The sequence below is a fragment of the Apis cerana genome, linkage group LG7 (assembly GCF_029169275.1).
Source record: "Apis cerana isolate GH-2021 linkage group LG7, AcerK_1.0, whole genome shotgun sequence".
Lineage (NCBI taxonomy): Eukaryota > Metazoa > Arthropoda > Insecta > Hymenoptera > Apidae > Apis > Apis cerana.
The window spans coordinates 338,577-365,687 of NC_083858.1; the positions used below are offsets into that span (position 1 = coordinate 338,577).

The 27,111-nt window shown below is 35.3% G+C and overlaps 1 protein-coding gene and 1 long non-coding RNA gene across 3 annotated transcripts; one reads left to right on the forward strand and one right to left on the reverse strand.

Moving 5' to 3' along the window:
* The first annotated feature begins 1,072 nt into the window (after positions 1–1,072).
* LOC107994566 (uncharacterized) lies at positions 1,073–25,251 on the forward strand. 2 transcript variants are annotated; one of them, XM_062076924.1, is made up of 8 exons: positions 1,073–1,399; positions 5,035–5,202; positions 10,292–10,476; positions 12,477–12,715; positions 13,251–13,529; positions 21,280–21,622; positions 23,110–23,398; positions 24,311–25,251. In XM_062076924.1, exons 2-8 carry the CDS (start codon positions 5,041–5,043, stop codon positions 24,527–24,529), a joined length of 1,716 nt encoding a protein of 571 aa, XP_061932908.1. In that variant the 5' UTR covers positions 1,073–1,399; positions 5,035–5,040; the 3' UTR covers positions 24,530–25,251. The 2 variants fall into 2 exon arrangements, with proteins under 2 accessions (XP_061932908.1, XP_016907035.1); XM_017051546.3 differs by lacking the exon at positions 1,073–1,399 and adding an exon at positions 1,416–2,224.
* On the reverse strand, positions 12,347–13,374 carry LOC133666379 (uncharacterized). Its single transcript, XR_009830470.1, has 2 exons — positions 13,241–13,374; positions 12,347–12,820 (listed from the first exon to the last, which is right to left on the reverse strand). It is a non-coding gene; the product is annotated as an uncharacterized LOC133666379 (long non-coding RNA).
* Positions 25,252–27,111: the final 1,860 nt, after the last annotated feature.

A 27,111-nucleotide genomic window follows, 5' to 3' on the forward strand; every position in this document is an offset into this window, starting at 1 on the left:
CTATCCGAATTTCTTTGTCCAATTTTTTCTCAATTTGGAAAAACTAAAAACTATTTTCTTAAGCTTTATGATATATTATTTATACAGCAAATTCATATGAAATTTCCCAAAGTTATTATTCGTGTTTTTTTTTTTTTTAATATAACCGCTCTGAAATTTTTTAGTTTAAAAAGGATATCTCGTATTTCTACCTCTTCCTCTACACCCTATAGAAACACACCTGGCATCGGGTTAAGCGAGTATCTATAGAAGCGCGTAGGTGGAGAGGGTAGGGTCCCCGTTGGAGGCCTGGTCGGCAGAAAATGGGTATCGGGGAATCGTTTTCGAGTGGAAGAAGGAGGAAGCGATGGCGGAGCGAAGAGGAGACGAGAAGAGAGATAATGATGGGAGGGAGATGGCGCTAGTTGTGGCCAGAAGAGGAATCGCCCGCCATAGGTCTGTCGCTTGCATTAGCGGTAGTGATGGGACCGACTCGATACCTGTCTATCAGTTCAGAGACGTTATGCGTTAATTTGAATATTCGACTCGTCTCGCGAAAACAAGAGAAAAGAAAAGAAAGAAAAAAGCAAATATCGATTACTTAAATTACCCCTATGGGCAGATATATTTTTCGCGTTTATAAGCTTCGTCTTCGATTATCCCGTAATATAACCTCGAGTTTTAAGTTCAATGACTAATGCTCACCATTAATTTCGCAACATACGTGAATATGACTGCGCGCACGTGTTCGTGGAACAAATGGCTCGATTTCATGCGTACATAACCTGACTGACCAGCGAGCAACGTTGAACCTGACACGCTAACATTTAACGGAGGGGAATTGAAAAAGTTGACGAGCAATCGACACCAGCCGCATGTTGTTTCCATCGCTAATCAATGGGGCCTCTCTCTACCTGGCTGCCTCTTAACCTGCCATCCTCGGGTAGGGGGAACGCGCGCAGCGCAGGCTAAGGAAGAGCAAGGGAGTTGGAGTTGGGACCGAGGGAGGGGATAGAGGGAAAGAGAAAGAGCGAGGGAGCGAAGGAGGGAGGGAGAAAGGAAGGGAGAAAGGAGAAGGGGCCCGGTTCTTCCACCACTTAGCCGCGTTACGCGTCTCTTTCCCTACCTATGTCCGTCTCCGTTGCTCGAGAGGCCCCGGGACTAAAATTCAGGACAGAAAACCGTCCGGTTAGTTCGAGGCTGCTGGCAGAGAACGCGTTACCGGCGATCGCGAGTCAATCTCGGCAAGGTGTGGCGATTCGTCCGAAAGAGAGAGGAGAAAGAAAGAGAGGAGAGCGCGCAGAAGATCGAGACCCGTCGAAACGGGCGTTCGAAGCGAGAGGGAGGGACCCAACGCCAAAGGATAGACGTAATCTCGACTCGAGTCGATCCGCCTGTCTCTCTTCCGCTCCTTCCTAAGGTAGCTCCACCTTTCTCGCTCGTTCACTCTCCCTTCATTCGCGTTTCACTCGAGCTCTTCGCGGAGGATCTCCACCGTGGAGTCAGTATCCCGTGATGGTTAGGTACGCGCGAATCCACTCGCGCCGCGTCGTTGACAAGTGAACTCTGCCAACAAGCGACGCCTTTACAGGATCCTACGAAATTTTTCTTTTCGTTTCCTTTTTCTCTCTCTCTCTCTCCCTCCCTCCCACCCTCCCTTCCTCCCTCTCTCTCTTTTTCTTCCGAATTTCATAAATCCTCGTGTCCCTCGAACCTCGTGACTGTGGACGTTTTCGTTCCGTTTCGTTTCATTTTCTTTCGTTCCACCGTATTCACTCGAGGTTTCTTCAAGCGTACACAGTAAACAGAGAAGAACGCGTAGCGTGTGCATATAAAGAAACGGTGGCGAGCGTGGAAAAGTGCTTCGGACTGAAATCGCGCAGCTGTCAGATCAACCGAAGCGACGAGCTTCTTCTTCTTCTTGTTCTTCTCGTTCTTCTTCTTCTTCTTCTTGTTCTTCTTCATCTTCATCTTCTTTCTCCGCTTCTTCTTCGACGAGCTAGTGTGCCCGGCCAGGATTTGTGTATACACGTATTATACGTACTACATAGAGAAGGTTGTGCATGTTGCAACACGTACGTGGGCCGTACGTACCGTACAACTTGTTCTTCTGCTCACTGAAACCAACCGCCTCCGCCACCGCCGTCTGTCTACAGAAGATCCGTTGCCTCTCCGCTGTGCTGCGTTGCTTAATTCCTGTGAAAATCGCGGCGAGCTCTGAGCATCCCGGACACATTTGCTGCTGGTCAGTTTGATTCGTCATTTCCTCTTTTAAATTTATTTCCTCTCATCTTTTTTACTCTAAAAATTAATCGAGTTGCGTTACTTTTAACGAAATTTTTTCATTTTCTTTTCTCTTCCTTTCTTTCTTCTTGAAAGAATATATAAGATAAAGTATATATTCTCGCCGAGTGTTGTAATTTTAGTATTAAAATGATACCAATGATATTTTGTATTTCTCGTAAGAGATATTTACTCACTATGGTAATTTTCGTGTTAACTCGATGTATCAAGGAGGTATTGTTAATTGGCAATTAATTAAAATCGTAGATATTGTTGGAAATATTGATGTTGCGATAAAGATAATAATTCGAGTAGGAACGTGCACATTATCAATGATGAAATGGTCGATTTAACAAGGGAAGTGGAGGAAATTCGTTTAATTATTTCCGCCGCGGTATGATGAAAGCGATAGATTTGAAAGTTGCAATTCTTATTCAAAGTTCGATTCGCGACGTTCGAATAATCGCGTTTAATGTAAAACGTAATTTCCATTCATCGAGGCGGATAATTTTTAGCATCTGATAGAGAGTGATAAATGATTCGATCCGTTTCTCGTCACGCACGCAAAAATTACCTAAAATTAATAGTTGTTTCACGCCTTCTTTCTTCCTTCAACGTTAGAACTTTTAGCAACTAAATTTATTATTAATAATTAAATTAAAATAATAAAAAGATATGGGTTATACAGGATGTCTCATTTAAATTATTCTCAAACATTTTGAATTGTTCTCGATAATTAATATTTTTCTAAGTGAATTTTTTTATAGTAGATACAATTTTTCATTTTTCACAAAATGTGATAAGACTATCAATTTTTTATTACGTAATTTAACTCTAATTTTACAAAGCCTTCTTCTTTTGTTATCAAGAATTTTTGATCAGTTTTTATGAAATTATTAACACGTTCGCGTTATATACATATATATAACCAAATCGAATCGATTTTAGCTTTTAAGCTTCGAATAAGAAAATTTTCATTCGCTCTCATCGATAATTTAATATTAGCAACGATTAATATAGATGTCGAAACTATTAATCAGAATCGATACACATACGTTCGATGGATAATCGAATGGGATTTATCGTTAAAAGAAATATAACTCTCCTCGTAAATAGTGTTGCGTCCTAAGGTAAAGCGAACCTATTACATATTTACGACTACACGCGAGCGTATAAGATTTCGAAACGCGTGTAATGCATAAATAAAGAGAGCAAACCTATACCGTAAGAGCGGACAGTATCGTGTACAGTTTCGCATGATTCGATCGCGTGCATATTGAGCGATTCGAGTTCGAACATTTCCAAAAGCGAGAATCCGATTCTTCGCCAAACTTTTGGTTACGCATTTTAATACGATGATGACTTAAACGGAGTAATCGAAACAAATATATTTTCATTTGTATTCACCAGTCTTTAAGATTAACTATATGGATATTCATTTCGATATTAATTGCCCTCTTTAACTTAATATGAGTAGTCTGAACGTTGGGATAAATAAGTAAATGAGATTGTTTTTAGATTTTTATCGATTATATCGGATGAAGAAGAAGTAACAGATGTGTGGAAGCTTAAATATTTAAACATGTGTCGAGAAAATAACGATAGAATTACTCTTAATTATTTATAAAGATATTGTTTTAATATAATTTCCTTTGATAAATTAGAATTTATGTTTATTCGAATATATATATATACGGTTAATTATAAAATAATAGAATCTAAAATGCGTTTCATTCAAATCAAATATATTAATTTCATTTTTGATATATTAGAGTATTCGACTATTTTACCTTCATATTTTTGCATTTTCGTATTTTTTCTACATCTGTACATTTCTAATTTAATAATTTAACGAAAAGAATTATAAGTAAAAATAAATTTTAATTTGTTATAAAAAACACAAAAATTGTTATCTCTTTATCTTAAAAATAATAAATTATACTTTTACATTTGTTTAATTACGAAGGTAAACAAGATCTTTAAATCTTTCTCTTTTTCTCCGACTACGATTAATTTCCTCGAAATATTCTGAAATATGTTTTCAACATCGGAAGGATGTTGGAATAATTAATCGCGTAGAACGTATGAACGGGTTATGGATGAAAAATCGGTCGATAATTGGTAATACGAGGTCGACATTGATCCTGAACACGTTTCTGTTCCGGTTCCTGGGATATTTTCGCTCGAGATACGGCGATGCAGATCGGTGGGAACCGATTCTTCGCGAGACGGTTTAAGCATAGAAAACGGGTTTAAGCGTGAAAGTAATTGAGGAAGCGGATGAACAGACAAGCGGTTTGTGTACTTGGCCAATCACGGCTGCGAGCTTGCCTCGTGGAAAATCGATGTTTTTGCGCAAGAGAAAAGTTATGTATGCGATATGTCCAATGGAAGAAAATACTCGGCTTTGAGAAAATTTCAGTAATTACCACTACGTATAATGAGAGCTAATGCGCTGGCCTTGATTAGAATCATGCTTGAACAATACGTTCGATTAAATGTTGGGAAAATGCTTTACAATATTTCATTTATATACAATATCGAATACTTCGTTTCAGCTTCAAATTTTCAGAACTTCGATCTTCTAAAAATTTCCGATATCGATTTTCAACGGATTCGATATTAAATTCGGGAATCAAACCTACGAATATCCAGTTTTTCACGATATCGCAATCTTTCCGTGATCCTCAAAGATTCGAATCGTTCGAACTGTGGAAAAGAATAAAAGTCTCGAAGCTGACAGACGATGCATCTTTTCTTTGTTTGGAACAGTGAGTGATGGCCCTACGTCTGAGGAGCAGCAAGGATGTTAAGAAGAGCTCGTACTACGTTTGGTACTTGGGCGCGAGGGAGGCCAAGGGGGTGGACGCAATGCCCGGTGCCATAGCTTACCTGCTCGAACGAGAACGACTACAGGAGCCTTTCAAGGTCACGCTACAGGTGAGCGGTACCATTTCGGAGATCCGGTTTCGTGGCCGAAAATATCGCGAGAGAGAGAGAAAAAAAGAGATTAATCGTTGGGGTCGAAAATTGGGAAGAGCATAACCATGTTTCTTCGTTTCGCCCGTTTCATTTAAAGACAACGAGGAGAAATCTCGATAAATTGCATTTTCTAATTTTTATAGAAAATTTCTTTCGAGTAATTTAAAATGATCGTATCTTGAAATTTATTAATTTTCCGTCTAATTTTTATAGGAGAGCGATTTAAAGATCAATTTTTTGAAAATATTTCTTTGTGCGATTAAAATTGGTCGTATTTTGAAATTTGTTCCCTATTTTAAAAAAGTAGGAATAATGAATAAAAAATGGAGTTATTAAGTTTTTCATTGTTTTTGGTTTTAATTTGATTCCGTTGCGTTCAATTGCGGTCAAGCGCGCATTCATCGGGTGGCAGTGAAAGCAGTTTGCAGGTCGAATAAAAATCATCAATTTATGACCTCAGCCTACATACCAAAATCGCCAGGCCTCGACCTGTTCGAGACGGTTATCAGTTTCCTCGAAAACGCTTGTATTTTTCTACGAATTCACCTCGAAACGAATAAAATCGAAATAAAAAGGAGGGGTTGGACCTCGAATCGATAGCTTCACGCACTCTTTTTCAGATATAAAGAAACGAAAACAAGGTATATTTTTGATACGCAAACGACTATATGGTGATAACGCGATGACTAAATTTTACGGTGACGTTATACAATGGAGAATTCATAGCGACAGAATTTGGGGATGGAACGAGTTTCGAGGTTTAGTGGCCGTCGTAATCCGAGTTTTTAAATTCCTTCCTCTCGTAGGAGTCGGATTTTAGAGTTCTTTATTTAAGTTGAAAACGTTCTTGGTTGTTAGAAATGCTACGAATAAAAAATGGAAAAAGTTGATACTAAAGAATTATTTTTATAATCCTTTGTATTTTTCTCAAACTACTTGGTATTCAGATATATTTTATATACTACACGTTTAAAAGTCTTAGGTCACTTCTGTTTTTAACCTCTTAAATATAGTTAGTCTCTGAATGTGGTCTCTATAATGGCACGTATTTTTATATTTTTTATTATATTCTTATATCTTGTTTTTATTCTATTCCGTTGTCGTGATTTTATGAATACATAAGAATCATTGATATATAATGAATATATAGCGAATGTATTTATCGTTTACAGCAATGAATTTTCATATTTTTTAATTTATCTAATTTTTCTCGGTTTCGAAGCAACTGATAACTGTTCCAAGATTCTTGAGTAGAAGTATATCGAGCGGAGAAATGATCAAACAATTTTACGTGGTTTCTTAAAATTAATTTCATATCGTTTCTAGGAAAATCTGTTGTGTCAAGATTTCTTCGAAAGATTTTGTTATTACGAAAACATGCCACAAGCAATTATTGCATCAGAAAATTTTCTGGAACTATGTGAATCAATTCTTCTTTGCCTATATATTATTGCCTATATATATATATTGAACTTTCATCCAACTTTCGACGATCGATAATTCTTCCTTTTATTTCCATTATTTCATTCGATTAAATATCAATTATAAAATGAATATATCATAGAATGCAAAGAGAGACTTGCAAAAACAAATGAAGAAAAGAAGGATAAAAATAAAATTCCTTCGTTTCGTTTTCAATGATACGAATGACACAAATGAATTATTGGTTAGACGTTATCGTACGTACTTAACATACGTGAAAAATTTGGAATAAAATTATATTCTTTAAGATTTTATTTTTGAGAGAATCAAAAATATATCTACACTTAAGATATTCTCTAAGATATCTTATTTTCGAATTTAATTTTCTTTAATTATTAAATAGAAAAATTTTATTCTACGATCATTTTTGTACAATTAATTAATAGTATCTGATCCTGAATCGAGCGAATACACATTTACAAATTTGACGAATGTCTCCGTACTCGATTTTCTCGAAAACTAAACGTCGAAAAAATGTTATTCCTCATTCTTCTACGAAATTATCTTTAATCCGCTCTGAATTGTGTTACTCCATTTAAATAAATCAAAGTTAATGCAATTTCCCAGGGTCAAAGATACAATTAAATACAGATTAATAAGAGATCCCATGGAGTAAGGTTAATTAGATTTTTTCAATAAAAGATTCATTGACCCGAATGTTAGGAAAATGGGCACGAAACTGATGGGCACACAAGGCGCGTTCGATATGGGAAAGAGAAAATAAATGGATGGCACCGAAATTGTATCGCGACCGTTAACCTGGCATGTTACTCGACATTGCCGTTGCATATCAATTGAAATTTGCTAAAGAGGGTTGTATGTCCGATTTAAAAATCACCACGTTATTCCTCGTTTATTTTACAATTATTTCGACAGAAGATACGTGGATTCCTATGTAATTCTGTGTAGAAATGATCTTTCAATTTTATTTTTTCATTTAAATTGCTGTGAACATCGTCGAGAAATGATATATAACGATAGGATATATTTTAATATTGGTGTTTTAATATAATGTTTTTAAAATTTTCACGTGTTATATATTTTTATTTTATAATTAATTTATCGCTGCAATTTGACATCCTCTATAAAAACATATGAAATATTTTTTTATCAAGTATATCAATTTTGAGAAATATCAATTCTTTACTTTTTATTCATAGTAGTTAAAAATTTATAAAGAGATTATTACTTTTTACTGAACGAAGAAATATATAAGTCATAATAAAACTTATACCTATAATTAACTATTTTAAATTTAGATAGAAATTTTAAAAATCGATTCTTTTTTTTTTTTACAAAGATAGCTAATTTATTCGTGTAAAGATAAATAATTTTTATCGAGCAAAAAAATATAACTTTAATGTTTAAATCGACAAAATTCTCGAATCAGGATGTGAATCACGTGATTCATTTCTATCACAAAAAAAGAAAAAAATTACATCTCTTGGAATCTTGGATAGTCCAAGGATTATCATTCGGTAATTTATCACACGTTTAAAAGCCAACAAGATCCTCGAAGCTTCATCGCCTGGAAAACAAAGGTGTTCTCCATATCGCCTCGTTCGATCTTAATGAAAGCCTTTTGCGTAGATTTAGGCGTTGCGTTAAATCGCATGCTCATCTGACAAGAAAGAGAGAAAAACGAGAATGTAGGAGAGGAAAAGGGAGGAAAAAAAAAAAATAAAATTATTACAAAATTCCGCAAGAGGCCCAGCTAATTATTGTGCAAGTGTAATTGTCGGTACCCGGTTGCGAGAGATCGCTTGCCTTGAGAATATTTTAACTCGCCGAATTTTCGCGATGGCGGTTCGCGACAATTTTAATGAACAGTCTTCCAGTTGGATGAAAATTACCCCACGTCATTTTCTTCCCGACCGATTTCTTCAAAACCGCAGACGCGAGAACAGGGACTGATTATTGTTCGTTTCAGCATTGGATTTTGTAATTTTCTTGCAGATGTGTGTGTGTGGATAAAAATATAAAAGAGGTCGTTTTAAATTTATTTTTTTTTTTTGAAATATAGAAATATTTTAAAAAGTTTTAGAATTTGTATTCTTTAAAATTTTTCAGTATTTGTTTGAAAAAAATTCTGGCACGTTATCATACGTGCTATTTACGATATATTTCGCATGCTATTAATTAAGAAAAAAAATGCAAAATTTTTCCGTAATTGTTTTCTTATTCAAATTTTTTTCATAATAATAAATCATTAGGTTATTATTTTTACTTGATTAGTCATTAAACTATCAATAATTCATTAATAGTCACAATGATTTAAAGATATTTCTAATCCGAAATTTGAGTTAGTTGATCTATTTTCAGTGGAGGATAATCTTTTCGCGATCGTTATTCGGGAAAACTGTTTAATTTCGAGGAGAGTAGAAAAATTAGAAATTTATTCCTCGCGTAAAGCGAAGGAATTAAAATTACAGGTATTATTTGTCCGATATTGTATCGTGTTAACAATCGATTATATTTAAAATCAGTTATTCATTAGATTATTCTTTGATTTTTAATAGATGTTCATGATCGTTAATGAAAGGATACGCAATTTTAACGCCTTGGCAGACAATAATCATCCACATGCTTGTACGCACATTCCTCTAAAAGTTTGATCGTAAAATGAGAGAAAGTCTCATTTTTTCGTGTTCACTTTCATCGTTCTGCTGTTATTATTTGCTTTCCAAAAGGAAATTGCGTTTTTACGCATTCATATGCAAAAGACACAGGGGTATTGTTATTGTTATTGTTATTGTTATGGGGAAAGTATTCTTTGTTCGATGACAACTTTACTTATCGAACGATATTGCTTACTGATACGTTCTTCGTTACCGTCGCTGACATTGAATTAGAACGTATCAATGGGAATTAATCGTATGCTCGAATGCTGATATAAACGAATCGATACGAATGCGAATGTCAATTAAAATATTGTAAATAAACAAGAGAACGAAAGAATACGTAGTTTTCAAAACGCAGAAACGTGCAATTCTTTAAATTGTAAAGAATAGTCTCGGTTTTAAGCGTAAATTATCGTACTGCAACTAGTAAACTAGGAGAAATCGTGATTACAAATTTATTGCGATTATTTATTGCATATAAAAATTTAAAATATTTTTTAAAAGCGTAAAATCCAATTGCGATTATCGTACAGGGATGAGCGCAGCAATTACGCGATTATGAAAAGAACATTAAGAAGCAGATACGTAAGTTGCGAAGAAGCAAAACAGGTGGACATAAAAAATTCGGGAAAGATAAAAAATTAATAACCCAACATTCCCCTACAGTTTTTCCCTCGCAAAACCGTCTCCTTTTAAAGCATAAAATCGAGGCGACGTTTAACGTTCATTAAAACCCGGTTCACCGATGCGTTACAGCCGTGGAAGTAGCACGATCCTCGCGACTGCACGATCCATCGCTCGATTTGCATTTTAGTACGCAATAATGCCGCGTTTCCGCGGCCGTGTAACTCATCGTGGAGGCCTGGCCCGCGTCGAATCACCGTTAAACGGGGCTGCTCGTTAAATCGGCGACCAGCTGATCGTACACGTTTTACGATTGCCAGGTGAGCAACAAGGGGCTGAAGATTATACAGACGGTCCATCCAGGCGGCTCGACGAGGTCGGCTGTGAAGCATTTAGTGCCAGGACACGCTGTACTTGCGGCCGTGCAACGAGAGGACGTCGTCGCCGCAACTCTTCTGCTTCCAAATCCGGCCACCAACAATCCTGTCCACGTGCACGCGTACAGGTTACCAGAAACTTGAGAATCATAATTTATTCTTTTTTTCTTTTCTTCCTTTTCTCTCTTCTCTGTCCTCTACCCTTGTCGGATGTCCGTGAGGATTATGCTGGATGTTGGCGCGTTTCAACGGGAGGAAAACAGGAATGGCGAATGTGCTGGGAAGCGAAGATTTGAAACTTTAACTACGTTTTTCTTCTACGCAGCGAGAATGTTGTTTTTTCGATTCGAGACGATAGCACGAGGCTGGAACAAGTCTCGTCGCAAACTTTATACGAAGACGAGGGATTCGAAATAATTCCAACTGATTCGTATCATCCTGTAAAGTACTTTGGATCTTCTAGAATATCTTCGGAATCGTATACCTGTCCACCGCTTTGACCCAACTCTAACCGAACCGCACAGGATTACGCTCGAGATTTTAATCATTTAAGATCATTATAGTTTTTCAACGATTTTTCTCGCCTTTCGTTATTCTACGTCGTGTTTTGTACCGGCTGAATTTTAGTGCGTTTATTCTTTATTCCGGTAATTTCTCGCAATTTCTTCATCGCCTACGATTATTCGTACGATAATTGAATCGGCGATCGAACGATTAGAATCTAGTTTATCCCTTAACTACAGCAATATTATGAGATAATATTTAATTCTGGAACTAAATTCGAATCGAATAAAAAATGAACCGAGTCGTTGTATAAAAAAACGAAATAACGAAACGACGATTCGGTTAAATCTCTCTAGAATTTTTGGACATCTTTCCTCGAAATATCAGGTTTCTTGATTCGCGTTATCATAAATTAGCATAAATCTCTAATTAAACGGTATATCGCGCGAAGCAACCAGTTGGCGCAATCTGATCGCATTAGTACCAATTAACGGATAATTATCCGGAAAACGAGGCGCGTTACCAATTGCATGGATCGCCGTGAGATCCCTCGAAACGCGTTAATTTCCGCCTCTATCCTCGTTAACCGTTGTCAGCGAGTTCGAAGAACGCGACAGAGAGTCCTCTTCCAATCTTTCCTTTCTTTCCTCTTTTTTATTCGGCAAACCGGATAAGATGAGCCGCGACCTATGCGGCCATTTCATTCAGATCTCAGCCATCGCTTGTCTTCGCTAATTAACGAGCTGCGCGATTCTAACGGGTCGCTAATAATAAATTCTTAAGTCGGTGTTCGCACCGTGTTAATCCTATCGGCAAGAGAACAGCCTTGCCATTCAAAATTCCCGTATTTTCTTCATCTCGTGAGAAGAGGCTCGTGTTTCTCCTAACAACACTATTACTTCCTTTCTTTCCTGTTTTTCTTCTCTTTTCTTCCATTCTTTCCTCTCTCTTTCCCCCTTCTTCTATCTCCTTTCATATGGTACAACCATTTGCTCGTATACGTAATGCAATCGTGGATTATACAACGTTGGCATTGAATTCATGAATCGGCGGTTTCGATCGAAACCAGGTAAATGGTTCGTTCGGGGTTTCGAGGCTCGCGATCGTGCTGGCCGCGATTTCTTGCCGAGTTCATGGAAAATAATAAAGGTCATCGATTACGCGGAGAACGTTATCCCAATGGTGATTAGAATTTAAAAGACGGTTGTATTTATACGGAGACCAGGGATTAAGTCGGTAGGTCGGGATTATGGGGCTTGGCCTTCACTTCTTTCTTTACTCTAGAAATACGAGGAATGTATTTGAAAAAAATTTTTAATCAATTTAATTGGAAATTCGTTTCTTATTAATATTCGATAATTTAATTTGGACCGTTATAATAAACTCCAATTAACGTTCCAAATTAAATTAATAATTTCTAAACTAGATTCTAATTCATAGATTCTAACCGTAGATTGTATATACGAATTAGTCGTTTGATCTAGTAAAATTCTCTAAAGTTTTCTTAATTTTATATTTCAAATTAACCACCTAACAAATCGAACAAGTAATCATAATGATAATAATAATTTTGAAGGGAATGATCCGAAAGCTGTCCTTACGGATTTGATTGTTTTAACTTTAGATGCGACTCGGTCGAAACGGCCGAATTGTTGGGCGGCCAGTTGAAAGCGCTGGCATCGCACACCGACAATTTGGCAAGGGTGAACTCGGTGGAAGGCAGAGCTCGTAGCAATTTAGGGAGCGACGGTCGAAGTACCAGGGAATCGGAGTCGTCGGAAGGCAGCGGTGAACTGAGACACGATTCCGTGCAGACAACCACGATATACGAGTCCTTGGCCGCGGAGTTGCGTGCCAAGCTGGGTGAGTATTCCCTTTCGGAGTTACTTCCTTTATTTCTCTTCGACGCACAAACGTTGTACAAACGTGGATCGTATCGTATCCATTCGGAATTGAAATTACATTTTCCTATAAAAAATGCAAATGAGATCTGTATTATAATTTTGTAAAAATTTTCCAAACAGGTGTGTGTTTTAAAAGAATTCAAATTTATCTTATACCGATTCGTAGGAATAATTGCAATCTACATTTTAATTGTAAATTTTATCTATATTTTCCATCTTAGATGCAATTGCAAAAAATATTAAATAATAAATTATAATTCTATTTACATTTCAAAGTTCAACCGCGTCTGCATTTTTCAGTGCAACTGTAAATACAAGATTATAATTTTATCTACATTTCAAAGTTCGCTCGCATAACTGCATAAGTACAACTTCAATATGCACGTTTTAATTTTAACGCGAGGCGATAATTATAAATGCGGAATTGGAGTAGAAAATAAGAGATTGGATGGAAAAATAACGGAGGGATAAAGTCTCGACTTACTCGTTTTCAGGTAGAGGGAACTCGGGTGACAACGACGTGGGTCCAATTTTGCTACCTCCGCGAGATTACGATACCGTGCACAGACACAGAGGCAACCTGGCCGGGATCGAGTTCAGACGTTGCTTGAATCAAACGATCGTGGGCGGCAGTACTACGATCGACAGGGGAGGCACGAGGAGCGCTGCGAGCAGCGGGATAGGATCGGATAGCGCCGCTACTCCCCCGCCTTATCAGAGCCATCATCCTTTGGGCCCCAGACCCTCCAGACCTTCCAGAGATTCCTCCTCCGGTAAGTGCTCTCTTATCTCTTACTTTTAAATCATCGATCCTTCGATAATTGCGGATAATTGTAACGAGAGTTTATGATAATTTGCTTCGTTTTATCTCGTGAAAATCTATCGTCGACCGTCTAATTAATTTTAGAGTTGGCAGTTTTATTTTAATTCGTGTCTATCTGTTTATCCACGTTAAATAGGTATAATTAACTAAAGTAGATAATATGAATCTAATTGAAATTGTTATTGAATTATTAGTGTTACTTGTGATAATAAATTAGCTCGTGCTTTCTTCTTTATGCTTCTTCGTTTTAACATCGAGCCATAAGCACAACAGGGTCCAAATTTGATTTAATCGCAAAGTAATTAACAATTTATTAATGTCGGGAGAAAGAATGAAAAGTTCAGTCTCTTTTCAATTGAAGTAACGCTATAAGAAATCGAAATTTCGTGTCAACGCTTATAATTCTACAACTTCATGAGTCACGTTACAATAACCACCCACGACATTCTCCAAATTTACCATCGAATTTGTCGTCACGCGAAACTTTGAAATTTGCACAACGAAACGTGGATAGCGCGAAAGGGAAGAAATTACGACAGCATGGAGGCGTTACGTTCTCGTGGCGTTTCGATAGTCATGCTGAGCAAGTGTGAAATTTATTGTAAATGAAAAGCGCGAGTGTTCACCGTGACCGCGGTGCGAAAGATACGTACTTACTTAAAAATCTCGATTCGCGATACACGTTGAGCAATTGAAATTAAATTTACTCTCGGTTGATTTTTAGCCGGAGGAAATTGTCCGAAGAGGCAATTAGAGGGACTCGTTCGTTTCATAACGTTCAATTACGATTCGCTAGTGGAATCGTGATCCATATAAGACGAGGCGCTGTTATTCCCCGCCAATTTCAAAATATTTTGCAATCCGTGATGCAACAATTTCGTTGTTGCTACGATACTCGCACTTTTGAAACGTTCTTCATTCAGAAAAGTGAACACGTTTCGGATCGTTGTTTGAATGAAAATCATTTAACTCGACACTTGTGCTTTTTACGCAAAATTGTATGCACGTGTATCGATAACATGCATAAATATAATTACGTACAATGTAGATATCGCGTGTAAATTTTAATGTAAGCGTTTTTAAATATTAAACTGAAAAATTCGATCGCATAAATTATATAAATTCAGATTTTCAACGTAAAGATATTACATTACGTTCTAATTATAATTTTTAACTCGTGGTACGTTTTCATACGCATTTCATCTTCGTGTTCACGATTAAGTAGATACGCGTGCCAACTTTCGTTTAAATCGAAGAGTCGGTTGTGAAGCACCCCTTGTTATTACACGGACTACTTCATTTCCTTTCATTTCACAACGATCTACTCGCGCTTGTACCACGAACACGATTACGATCCTTGAAATACTTCTTCTTAAACTCAGTGCAAACTGTTTCGAATAATTGCAAGGAGATTTAATTTCAAGCAAGTGCAACACGATTCATCGATTTTGGTTGGCGAGGGATCGTTTCCTGAGCGGGATCAGGAAAACAAGAAGCGGAGGACTTTCACTTTCGTGCAGCATCAAGCGACGCGCGATCGTTTAGCGGGCGTAATGGCGCGTTCAACCGGATCGCCTAATTTCCTAGGAAAACGCTCGAGCCGCTTTCCACTTGCCAATTAGACGACAATAGCGCGCGATTATTCTCCTTTCCTCGTCGAGACTTTTTATTCCAACTAGCAAGATTCGAGATTGCGATACAACTGTGAAAACTTTCCGCTGGATATGTATGTTCTTGTAATTATTTTCACGATGCTTGTGCGAGTACGACAGATTTGAAATTTATCAGATAAGTATCTGGTATATCTGCACAAGTGTAATAAGTTAAATGCTTTCATTGTCTTTTTTTTACGAATTTTTGAAAGTTATATATGCTATAATCTTGAATTTCTATATCTCCGTTACACGCTTAATTATCCACTTATTCTTTACTTTTTTTATTTTAAAGATAAACTTTACTGTATGCAGTTGTATGTCATTTCGAAATATAAGTAGAAGAAAGTACAAATTCTTTCATCCATAACCGTATCTTGGAACAATTAATAAATAATAATACAAAAATTAAACGAATAATTTTGGAAAATTTTCTGCGAAATATTATATTCTTTTTAACTCTTAGAACATATTATAATTAATACTTTATTAAATTCCTCTCTATTGAAAAAAAAAAAAGATCCGAAGAACTTTCTCTAAAATTTCGATCACGACGAAAAAGGCTGCAAATTGGAAGTAAAAAAAGGAGATCCGTGGCGATGACAAAAATTTGGACGCTTTCTACCTGTGGAACAGGTGGCCGCGTGTGTTCTGCCTCGAATCTTATCGGTGCTCGTAGAAAACCGGGCGGAAGGCGACCCGGTAACCCAGTTTCTCGTCGTGCTACGAAAAATCGTTTCTTCGTACACATTCCTCCTCTTCATCGTCCACCCGTGTTCCTCCTCAATTTTTCTCTCTCCGCGTCGTTGCTCCTCGAGCTGAATGCAAACGCGCCTCTAACATCTCACCGATTCTCTCATCTGCTTTCACTTCGAATCGGTCGGCGACGATTCTTCTTTCGAATTTCGTGCCGACAAATTGTTGAACCATACATCAATATCGGAGAAAGTTACGTTTTTGGAAACTTGCCGCCTCCTTTTGACTCCAACTCGTGCTCTTTCTTCTCCATTTTCTCCGTTTGCCCGATCGATCGTGCTTGCGATACGAAAATATGTATCGTGCTTCTGCACCTCTTCCGTGTTTTAATTTTTAATCGGTGATCGAAAATTAAAGATTAATATTCGATCCTCAATCGTGCTAGAATTTGTCATTCGGATCGCCAATCTGTTATGCTTTTACGTATTGTTTTATAAGTAGTTAATGCTAAGTCGGTATCGATACATCCATTTCGATTTCCGGAAACGTTTCTCTATTTAATCAATATTCTATTTGTTACCAAAGACCGTCCTCTTGATTTTATTGCCTCGAGAGTAGGTCTTAACATTCTACTTTCTAATCATGGAAGGTATTTGATTTTCACGAAAACGAAGTCTAAAATGTATAAAATAATTTTATTCTTAATTTCCGACATACTTTTACATCCCCTCCTTCTCCTATTCATTATACAAATATTTTATAAATCTATATATATATAAATATATTTTAGTCGATATAAGAATATTATAAAAAAAATATTGTATTTATTTATGTAGTAATTACTTAAAAGATAGTTACATATATCTAAAAATAAGGAATGTTAAAAATTAGAAGAAATTTGTCTGATACAATATTGAGATAAACTACTTGACGAAAATACCATTGACCTAAAATTTTAATTTTATTATCTAAAAACCAATATTTTTAAAATCTCGTAATTCCTTTTATCTTTATTATATAGTAATTATAATGTTTTTTAATAATTTCGTTAAATAAATTTTAATAAAAATTTATATATATGCATATTGTTTTTCAGATATTTTTCAGATATGAATTTATTTTAAATATAATTTCCAATTTGTTTGTTAAAATATTGATTCGTCAAAAAATGCATAACCATGAGTCTTTGCATTAAAATAATCGAAGCGAAAGAATACAATTTTGAAAGCCATTTACTCGATTTTGAATCCTTCAAAATTATTAATAATTCCGAATATTTTTGTTCTCTTTCATCTTACTTTTAATCGTTTCAAAGTTTTCGAGATTAAATAATAATCCTTCTATAATCCAGCGAATTAAATTTTACGACAAACTCATGGCTGAAAGAAAATTCCAAGAATCAAAGAATAAGAAAATATCCGAGAATCAAAGAAATGTCAAAATCAGCTCGTTCTCGTTCGCCATACCGCCATACGTTCTTCCGTCTTACGTGGTGGAACATGTTTTTAACGGACGACTGACCCATATAACGAATAATCGAATAAATTTCGCGGACGAAGATAAAGAAAAGAAGGGAAAAAAGAAAGAAAAAAAACAGGAAATACACTGTATATTATACGTCGACTCCGTTTTATAAGTACGCGCACATAGGGGACGTTGGTATTGGGCACCTGTTACGGTGGAAGGAATACCGTTAGGATGTCGTGTCAGCGGCAGGTACCGGCCTACAGGTACACGCATACATCTTACCAGGGCTCTCTGTCGCAAAAATCAAGCCGCTTCGACACCAGGACCCGATGTCGAGACGCTGTGCTGCTACTTGAATCGCTACACGGTTTCGAGTGGCGTGTACCTGTTCCGCTAATTCGATGTCTGTCGTCCGATTAGGATTATCCGTTGCGTATCTGCGTCATGTATATTGCCAACTTGTGTATTGGGCAAGGATTAAGGACATGGACGATAATTATTGTATATAAAAAGATAAGAAATTTCTTTTTATATAATTATGATTATATGAATAATATGATGCATTGTTGATACAATATGTGTATCAGGGGTGAGATTAATTAATCGAATATGGAACTGTGGACGATTACGCGTGATTTAATGGTATATTTCGTTAGATAAATCATTTTTAAGTGAATATAAAAAATGAGAAGAAAATTCAGGAGAAGAATCATAAATGATATATCGTCGATAATATTTATGATAATAAATTGCCATGTATAATAGGAAAAAGTTATATAAGAAAAAGTATAGGTACGAGAACGTGGAATTACGGACGACGATACTCGTTACTAATGATATATTTTAGTTATATTTTTTAAGATATATGGGTGTAATTATTAGAAAATAAAGGAATCGTAATAACGAAATATTATTTAAGAATGTGTTTTACATTGAAATATGAAATATCTTCTTTTTATATTTATCGATTCACGTTATTCGATACGTAATATTATATATTATAATAATATTATAATATCACTATAATTAAAAAAGGCTAGACGTTTCAAATGAACGAAGTTGAGAAGACTTGAACTTATAATTTATGATAAATTATTAAGCAAGGAAGTTTTTAATGTTTATTATTTAAAATGAAGCGAGTCTTTACCCATTATTTAAGACTCGAAACAAGTTTTTAATCTAATGAATTAAATTGTTTTGGATTTATACTTAGATTTTTTTTTTTGGTTAGAATCTAATGCGCAGAGAGAATATCTAGATTTTTTTTAATAAAGTTACATCGAACAAATTCCTAATTGGTATTTTTAAAATTCGACAAGATTCGATGTCGGTATAACATTACTATGTTTCTTAATTTAAATTGGATAAATAATCGATAAATTTATTTGAATCGACGAAAAATACGACAGTTCGTTCTTCCTTTCCAGTTTACGTTAGTTATCTATAGTTTAAAACATTCGTTCTTCCTGTCTAATTTGCATTAGTTATCTACAACTTGAATAAAATAAATTTAAATATCACGATTGAGAATAAAATGAAAATGTCCAAGCATCAAATAACTGTTTCTTCAAGACAATTAAATCACGAATAAAACGAGAATCATTTGATTGATTTACAACTTCGACACGAAATAATTACACGATTTTTCGCGTGGTTATGCGATATTTTCTAGCTAAATGTGCCACTGACCGACTAAAGCAAGATTATCACCGATGTTACTTTTTATGGGGACTCGCTATTAATCTTTCTTGGATTTTCGGCTCCATTTAATCTTCTTACTATAACGTATAGTGTCCATTATACGACGGCCTTAATAAATGTCTACATACATCGTACGTCGTGTATTTTGCACGAATATAAAACGAATATAAATTATGCTCGAACAAATTTTCCTCAAATTCTAATAAATTTAATAAAAGTGAATATTAAAGGATAAGATTAAAGATGCCACCACCGAAGCAAAAAACAAATATGAAAATAGGGTGTTGATTTACCAACAATGGGCCATAATAATACCTATCTTTTCCTCTATCATTGGTGTTTTACTGGCCATATAGGAACCCGTTTCGCAACAGGTGTCTCGAGGACGTGGCTCGATCACGATTTCCACGTTCGTATCTCCATATAAGCGGCGCTTCTGGCTCGTTCGCGATCTGGCACACTTTGCTCACGATCCGTGGCTCTCTGTATCGCCTCTCGCGCGTTGATGCATCGCGTGAAACTATCCCGTGCTCGCAAGATTCCGGCCGTTGATTAAGACGATTAATTTATCGCCACATTCGGTAGCCGCTTTACTCTTGATATGTTACTCCGTTCTGAAGATACTTATGGTATAAGCTTCAGCTGGACGAACGAAAAGCAATAAATATGTTTTATAGATTGTTTCATCGAATGCTTATTTTTTATTTTTTTTAAACGTAGGAGATGCGTTTTTATCGCGATATATTTGCAAATTTTCGTGCCAATAATCGTAAAGTTTTTTTTAAATTGTAATATAATTGTATTTATTTATTTTAATTCTAATTAGAAAAAGACAAAATTGTCAGAAATCTTAAAGATCGAAAGATGGATGATTTTAGATATTATGTGCTATTTGTGAGGAAAAATTTAAAAAGTTATCAAAAATTTTAAATTGATTAAATTTTAATTGATCATAATTTGTGGATGAACGAATAAAACGCCAACATAAATAGAAACATAACTATACGAATGTCAGCTATTTATTTCACTATTTCCTTGGCCAGAACGCACCATCTCGATCGAGTTAATGCTCGATTTCGATAGAATTTTATGATTATTATTCAGGTACCAATTCGACTCCCCTCCATCATCGAGTAACAATCCACTTTCTCCATTAATCCATTACCAATAGCAGATGGAGAAAAATGAATCAAAACGGTACACGGGAACGGTGCAACGATCTCTTCTCAGACGCCAAGGATCGTCGATGATATTCAGAGGAACCTCGGGCACTTTGCCTTTTAACTTTTACCCATTGCAGCATTCCACGAGATTACGCAAAGCGACAACTCTCGAAAGGCTGATTTCCATGAGGAGCCTTCCATTCTCCTCGTGTCTCCTTGCTATTAACCATCATCGTAGTATCCCGCTGACAACGATGATAACGATGACGATTGACGAATATACGTCATACCGATGTAGTATACTCGATGAATTGGCATGGAAATTGACCTCGTGGAAGGTCAACAAAATGGGAATAAAGTTCCGCATTCTCGGCCCACAGCCCGAGGCAACTGTTAGCCTGACTCCTCTTTCGGCCTCTTCCGCCTTCCTCCTGCCTTTTCCATCTTCGAACCTTTCCGATCTTCCGCAAAACAACCGAGAAAAAGACACTCGCTACATCGATCTTCTCCTCCAACTTTCTTCATCCTCTTGATCCTCTTTTTCCTCTTTCCTCTTCTTTTTTCCAACGAAGGTATTTCTATGCAAAAGAAAAATATATTTATCTCTTACTTTTGGATTTTACGTACGCATCGATACACGTATTATAATTTTCGGCTTTTGTTGTTTGTTGCAGGATAATCGAAATAGTTTAAGATAAGAGATTTTCATTTCGATGATTAATTCTAATCTTTATCCGATTTTTTTTTTTTTTTTGAATTGATCGAAGAAATTGAAACTAGGTATAATTAAAAAAGTAGATATAAGAAATCAACGTTTGATTTGGAATCACTCGATATTTGAATAGAAAAATAAAACGATTGTATAATTTTGATCTGAGAATGTGTCATTTCAAAATAATTCCTATTGAAACCCAATAAATAATAAAAAAAATTATATTAGAGCATATGTTCAATTATTGATGAATAATTACCGATAAACATCTCTTTGGCTCTCTAAAACGATTCGTTCGGTTTGTTTCAGACGATGATTGGGGAGCGCCGGCAGAAGAGAACGATTATTTACCGGAAACAGAAACGACTGGAACAAGTCTGACGTTGCCAAGATTACCCAGAAGTCCCGAAAGATTGAGCAGCCAGGTGAACAGAGGTGTTTCGCCGAGTTGCAATAGAAGTCGCAGGGCACCGGAATTCAGACAGCGGTCGCCTAGCCCTCAGTATCAGCCTAGAATCAATCCTTGCGAGGTGTCCAGTCCCAGAGAGAGATTCCAAGATGCCAAGGAGATGTTCCGAGCCATGGAGAGAGAGGCCATCGCAAGGCCTGTTCTTTCTCGGCAGAGAGATGTGGAAAGTCATCCTGTTCACAGGTACGGTTTTAAATGTTTCTTTCAACGTATTGGTTTTCTTTTCGCATTCCCATTAAATTTATTATACTATAAAATTGTACACAAAGCTGTAATTTTACCGCGTATAAACCTACTTACCAAATTTAAATCTTGGTTAAGGATATGTATACGGATAATTCATTTATTTTAATTTATCTATTTAGAGATATTAAGAGAGTTTAATCTATTTACGGATATTTAATTTGTTTGTACAAATAGAAATATAAATGGAGCAAGTGCTAGGAAATTAATCTCATCTTAGATTCTTAGAAAATTTGCGATATTATTTTATTGCATTGTTATCAATAAAATTAATAAAAAAATAATATTTCAAATAACATGTTTGAAAAGTGTCGGTGGGGAAAAATATGAAATAAAATAATTTCAAAATTGCTCGAGTCTCCGAAGCGATGCAAGTGCCATAAAATGCCACTCGGTGTCTCTCTCCTTGAAAACAATCCGGTTAGAAAGCCTTGAAATTGAAAAGAACCCGATATATCATCGATAAAAAGTAAAAAGTCAAGGTATGCGCAGAGTCGATCAGCTTTCAGTACCACAACCGTCATTACGGTAAGCGTGGTCGATCTTAACAAGTTCTGGGTATTCGTTTTCTAATCCAGAGAATCTGCACCGATCCCATTGTAAGAGAGGACCGTTCCCTACTGCTTCTTATTTTCTCTCGAGCCGACCAGAAAGACTAGTTTTAAAAGGCCACGCGGTTGCTTTTTCCCTTGCTGACATTCGTTTTGGGCCAGCAATCACCGGTGTCGATCTCGGGTAAAAGCTGTCCAACCAGCTGGAGAACGGTCTCGAACCACGAAATAGTCGAAAAGTCGAGCATTATTTCGTAGATACACACACGGTTCGCTCCATTGATGCCAACCGACAGTTTCTCCCGTTCGAAACGCGAGATCGAGCATCTACATCTCAATGCTCTTGCTCCACTTGATTTCTATGAAAAATTATCTTGTTGCTCCGAACCTGTTTAACATTCTTAAAGATTATGGTAGAACGTTCGAACAAGTTGATAAATGTTCCTGTCGATTTATTTCGCGAGAACTGTCAGGACTGGTACGTGGCAAGTGGAACAAATTTGTGGCACGTATACCTTTCCAACCTCTTTCGAACGTGTCTGCAAATTTGCAGAAAATCTTTTCTTTAATTTCACATTTATTAATTTTCATTGGACGCTTGAAATCAACGAAATATGAAACGTTAACTCTAGAAAAATTAAAAAATTAGGAAACTTTCTCATTAGAAAATTTGAAAAAAAAATGTTTTCTTATTTAAAAAATGTCCAAAAAATTACTTGTTCCCATTTTTAATTTCAACATTTATATATATCATAAAATAATCAGCAATTAGATTGTATTTCTTTCTATTTTTCTATCTTCTTCCATCTCGATCTAGAATTAAAATTAACTCGATCATTCGATACTAATTTATCGTGAATTTTTTTACATGAACAGGGTTGAGTCAGCCAGACAGAGCCACGAGGAACAACCGAGTCGTCAACATTCGGCGAGCAACAGTTCAACAACTGGCCACGAACATTTGATCAGACGGAATCATTCGGAGGTATCGGAACGGGAGAATGATGTTTCTTACAGAGCTCGACCGCGGCCACGAACCCATCATTATGCGATGGAACGACCAGCGGAGCAAGAGGTCTCGAGGCCTCGGCCGAGAAGCTTCTACGAAAATCCAACGGTTGGAAGAGACTTCCGAGAGCAAAGAAACGTCGCTGATCCGAGAGAAGTAATGACCATTGATTCCACGATTTCTCTTTCCGATGATCATCACGTTCCGTTCCTTCAGATCTCTGCCTTGAAATCCTACAGTGTCATCGAGAAATTAACTTTACCTCTCAAAGTATTTTTTAAGATATTTACCGTGATAGATATTTGACCATCTAATTTTTAGAGATTGATTTACCGATATATCGTAATTATATTTCATTTTGATCGTTTCTTGCTCCAAGATTTTCAATTCTTTCCTCGAATTAAGTTCGGAAGATTTAACTTCCTATTAATTTCGTTGTTTAAATTTTAAATTTACAAATCTCTATTCTAAGATCTTCAATTTTACGAAGATTCAAAGTATTAGTTAATTGACATCTTCGGGTTTGCACTTTCTAAAAGATAGATTTTGTAAGAATCTACTAATAGCTTCTCAACGTTTGATGACGAAAAGTGGATAAATTTTCACTTTCCTGGTATCTTGTTTACTCGTGAATCTGTTCCTTGTTCGTCCATTTCAAGATGTAAGCAAATATAAATGTGATTAATCACTCGCAAATAATATGTAACTATATAACAGTTACTTAAAATTATTCGATTGGATATTCTACTTTATATATATAATACATATATAATACATTCAGTCTTATTTTGTATTGATTATTATAGAATTCTTATATCAAATCATGAATTTATTCCTTTTCTAATATTATTTTCAAATTCTTTACAAATATCTATTGAATTATATGACCATTATACATTAATCTATTCATTTCTTCAACTTTTTATTTTTACATCTTTATGTATGTTAAATTCATACGTCGTTACATACTCTTATCAATATGATATTGATATTAATTTTTTTATTTCTTCGATCGAAGACTTTATCTTCTATTAAATCATTAATATGGTTATTTTTTTTTGCCCACAGGTTCGAGATTTCCGTGACCGCGCGCACATGAAGGAAATACGCGAGAAAGTACGCGCCAGGGCAACCACGTACCAAGAACTCTCTGAGCACGAGAGATACCCAGGTTTAGACCGTGACAGCGCGAGACCACCCTTGGAAATCGTGCCAACCCCGGGTCGATATCGACACAGCTATGCAGAACCGCCCAGACTTGGTTTGGCGGCTCTTCATCCATACTGAGTCGATCGACTCGTTGTTAACTAATAAATTATTTAATTAATCCGACCGTATCGTTATCGTACCATTCTCTAAATGGCGTCCTCGACGATATTTTATGCGTCGAATAATTAAGGGGAGCGAATGAAAACCTGAAAAAGACGAATTGTACAAAATTCATTTTACAAATTCTGCTTTGTTCGCTGTTTAATCGTATCTGATCGTAAAGAATAAACTTGCAAACTTACTATTTAGGTATTAATAATATTACGAGTGTACAGATGTTATTTATAAATCAAGTTCAAATATCTTCATCTTCATCGTTACATTCTTTCGATATTATCTGTGAATACTTTTTCAATTCAATCGTTGTTGTGATAATTTTCACTGTTATATTGTAGTTCTTTCGAAAATAAGTTCGAGATAGAAAATGAAATAAATTTCATTACAAGAGATAATAATTATGAAGCTTTTGTCTTTTCGTCATTGTAGGGTTTCATTTGCCCCGTTTTTATAAATTCTAAAAAATTTGCGGATTTTTTCGAGCAGTCAAAGACGACGATTTTTGTATTCGTCGTTTCATAGACCTCGATCCTCCGAATCGTGGGTCTTATATTGATTTCTGACCCTTATATGCACTATATTGATATTCGTGCCAGATGCCAGGCTAACGATAATGATAAGAACAAGTAACAAGCAATAATATTGACAATAACAGAAATAATAATAACGTTAATAACAATAAAGATTGGCATTATTTTTCTTTATCCTCTTTATGGATCCTTTAGGTTAATTTAAAGTCTCCAATTAAGGAATAGTTGAGGTAATATTTTAAAATAAATATTTATTAATCTAGTTTCAGATGCAATATTTTATCTTATATTATTATTTTCAGATGAGATAGTATTTTAATAATAAATATTTATTGACTATATTCGATTTCTGTACGTTTCTTCTGTTTAAATAATGATAAGTATTTGAATTGTATCATCATTCGTATAAATTAATTTATGAATTTTATTTAAAAAACAGTTGAAGCAATATTTTAAGATAAATATTTATTATGTTTCGGATGCAGTTTCTATTTTTATTGTTCAATCAAAAATAAATATTTGAAGGTAATTTATAAAGAACGGTGAGAAGGAAGATTTATTGAATAATTCATGAACCATCATTTGGGAAAAATATTTTCAAATACATATATTCAAATAAATCTTGAAAGATCATGAAATAAATGTTTCATGGAGACAGAATCCATTTCTTGATGTGCACGATAACACGAATTGCACTCGGATTCTCATTTTCCTTTGTATTTCTATTGTCTTTTGTTACGCCTCCTTCTTTCAATAGCTACATAATTGCCACGAATTATCTTGGCGCAATACTTTTCTATTTAATATACCGTTATAATTTTTTCTTATCGTTCGAATTAGAAAGTATTTCCTGTTGTTTTAATTTTAGAGAAGGTTATCGAAGAAGGTTATTGATCCTGGTTAATCCTTTTCTCGCGAAACAATTTATTTTATGATTCAACAGATTATGAAAATTTTTAATTTTTTCTCTTTCGATTATTCCATTTTTATCTTCCATGTTTTAATTATTTTATTCATCACATCTTTGATTTTTGTTTTAAAACGGCAAAGAAAATTAGAAATTTATTTTCTTTTTATTTATAAATCAATATTAGTATGAAATTAATCATTGATCAATTCCTCGTTTTTCCAAAATTCAATTATGAGCCATAATTTAAAAATACTTGTATTAAATAAAAAAAAAATATAAATTTAAAAGCATTGAATTAATTTACACGATCATTAGAATTAAAATTAAGATAAAAAGCTTCAATAAAAATACTCAGTTTTCATCGTTCTTCCCCTTAAATTGCATTTAATTCTAAAAGTAAAATATAATATTTTGAAATATGAAAAATATTCGATTTTATTAATTTTTTACATTATCTCGCATTCTCTTTCTACTGTTATATTCACATCGATTCATTAGCATCGTTTTGAGACTAAAATTTCTTTGATAACCGACTGGCATGGCATACGTCCACTGAATCACGTACAGTGGCTCGTTAAATTGCTTTCATGGTTAACGGAGCAGGAAGTGGCCGGTTTGCATTGTTTCAGTATCTATAGTTGTTGCACGAATAATAAATGAATAGAAAGTTTTTCATGCTAGGGAGACGAATAAATCTTGGGCTAGTCAGTTGCGTTTTTCTTTCGATTGGGTGCCTGAATTTCCTCTCGAAACTCGGTTTGGATTTCAGTTTTCTTTTGACGAGAGGAATTCGTATATAGACATTTTTTTAATCACTTTTATTTTTTGCAAAAGTTTCTATTGAAACTTCTATTGAACCGCAGTATTCGTAATCATCGTAATCCGAAGTAACCACCGAGTTACATTGGAGTAGACGTACTCACCGCAGAAGCCAGATCCATTTACCCCCGATTTCTAACGCGTCTCGGTTAACCCGTGGTTTTCCTCATTTCTCTGTGGAATTTCGCAAGTTTATACTCGGTCGTTATGTAAAATATACCACGGAATAATAGGATAGATGCATATAAAGAAAACTTTATATATTTTTCTAAATTATTATATAT

Bases quoted from the DNA above. Each gene is read 5' to 3' on its own strand.
- LOC107994566 (XM_062076924.1), top strand. From the start codon at position 5,041: ATGGCCCTACGTCTGAGGAGCAGCAAGGATGTTAAGAAGAGCTCGTAC. The intron at 5,203-10,291 runs GTGAGCGGTACC...TACGATTGCCAG, and splicing joins CTTTCAAGGTCACGCTACAG to GTGAGCAACAAGGGGCTGAA. The intron at 10,477-12,476 runs GTTACCAGAAAC...TTTTAACTTTAG, and splicing joins GTCCACGTGCACGCGTACAG to ATGCGACTCGGTCGAAACGG.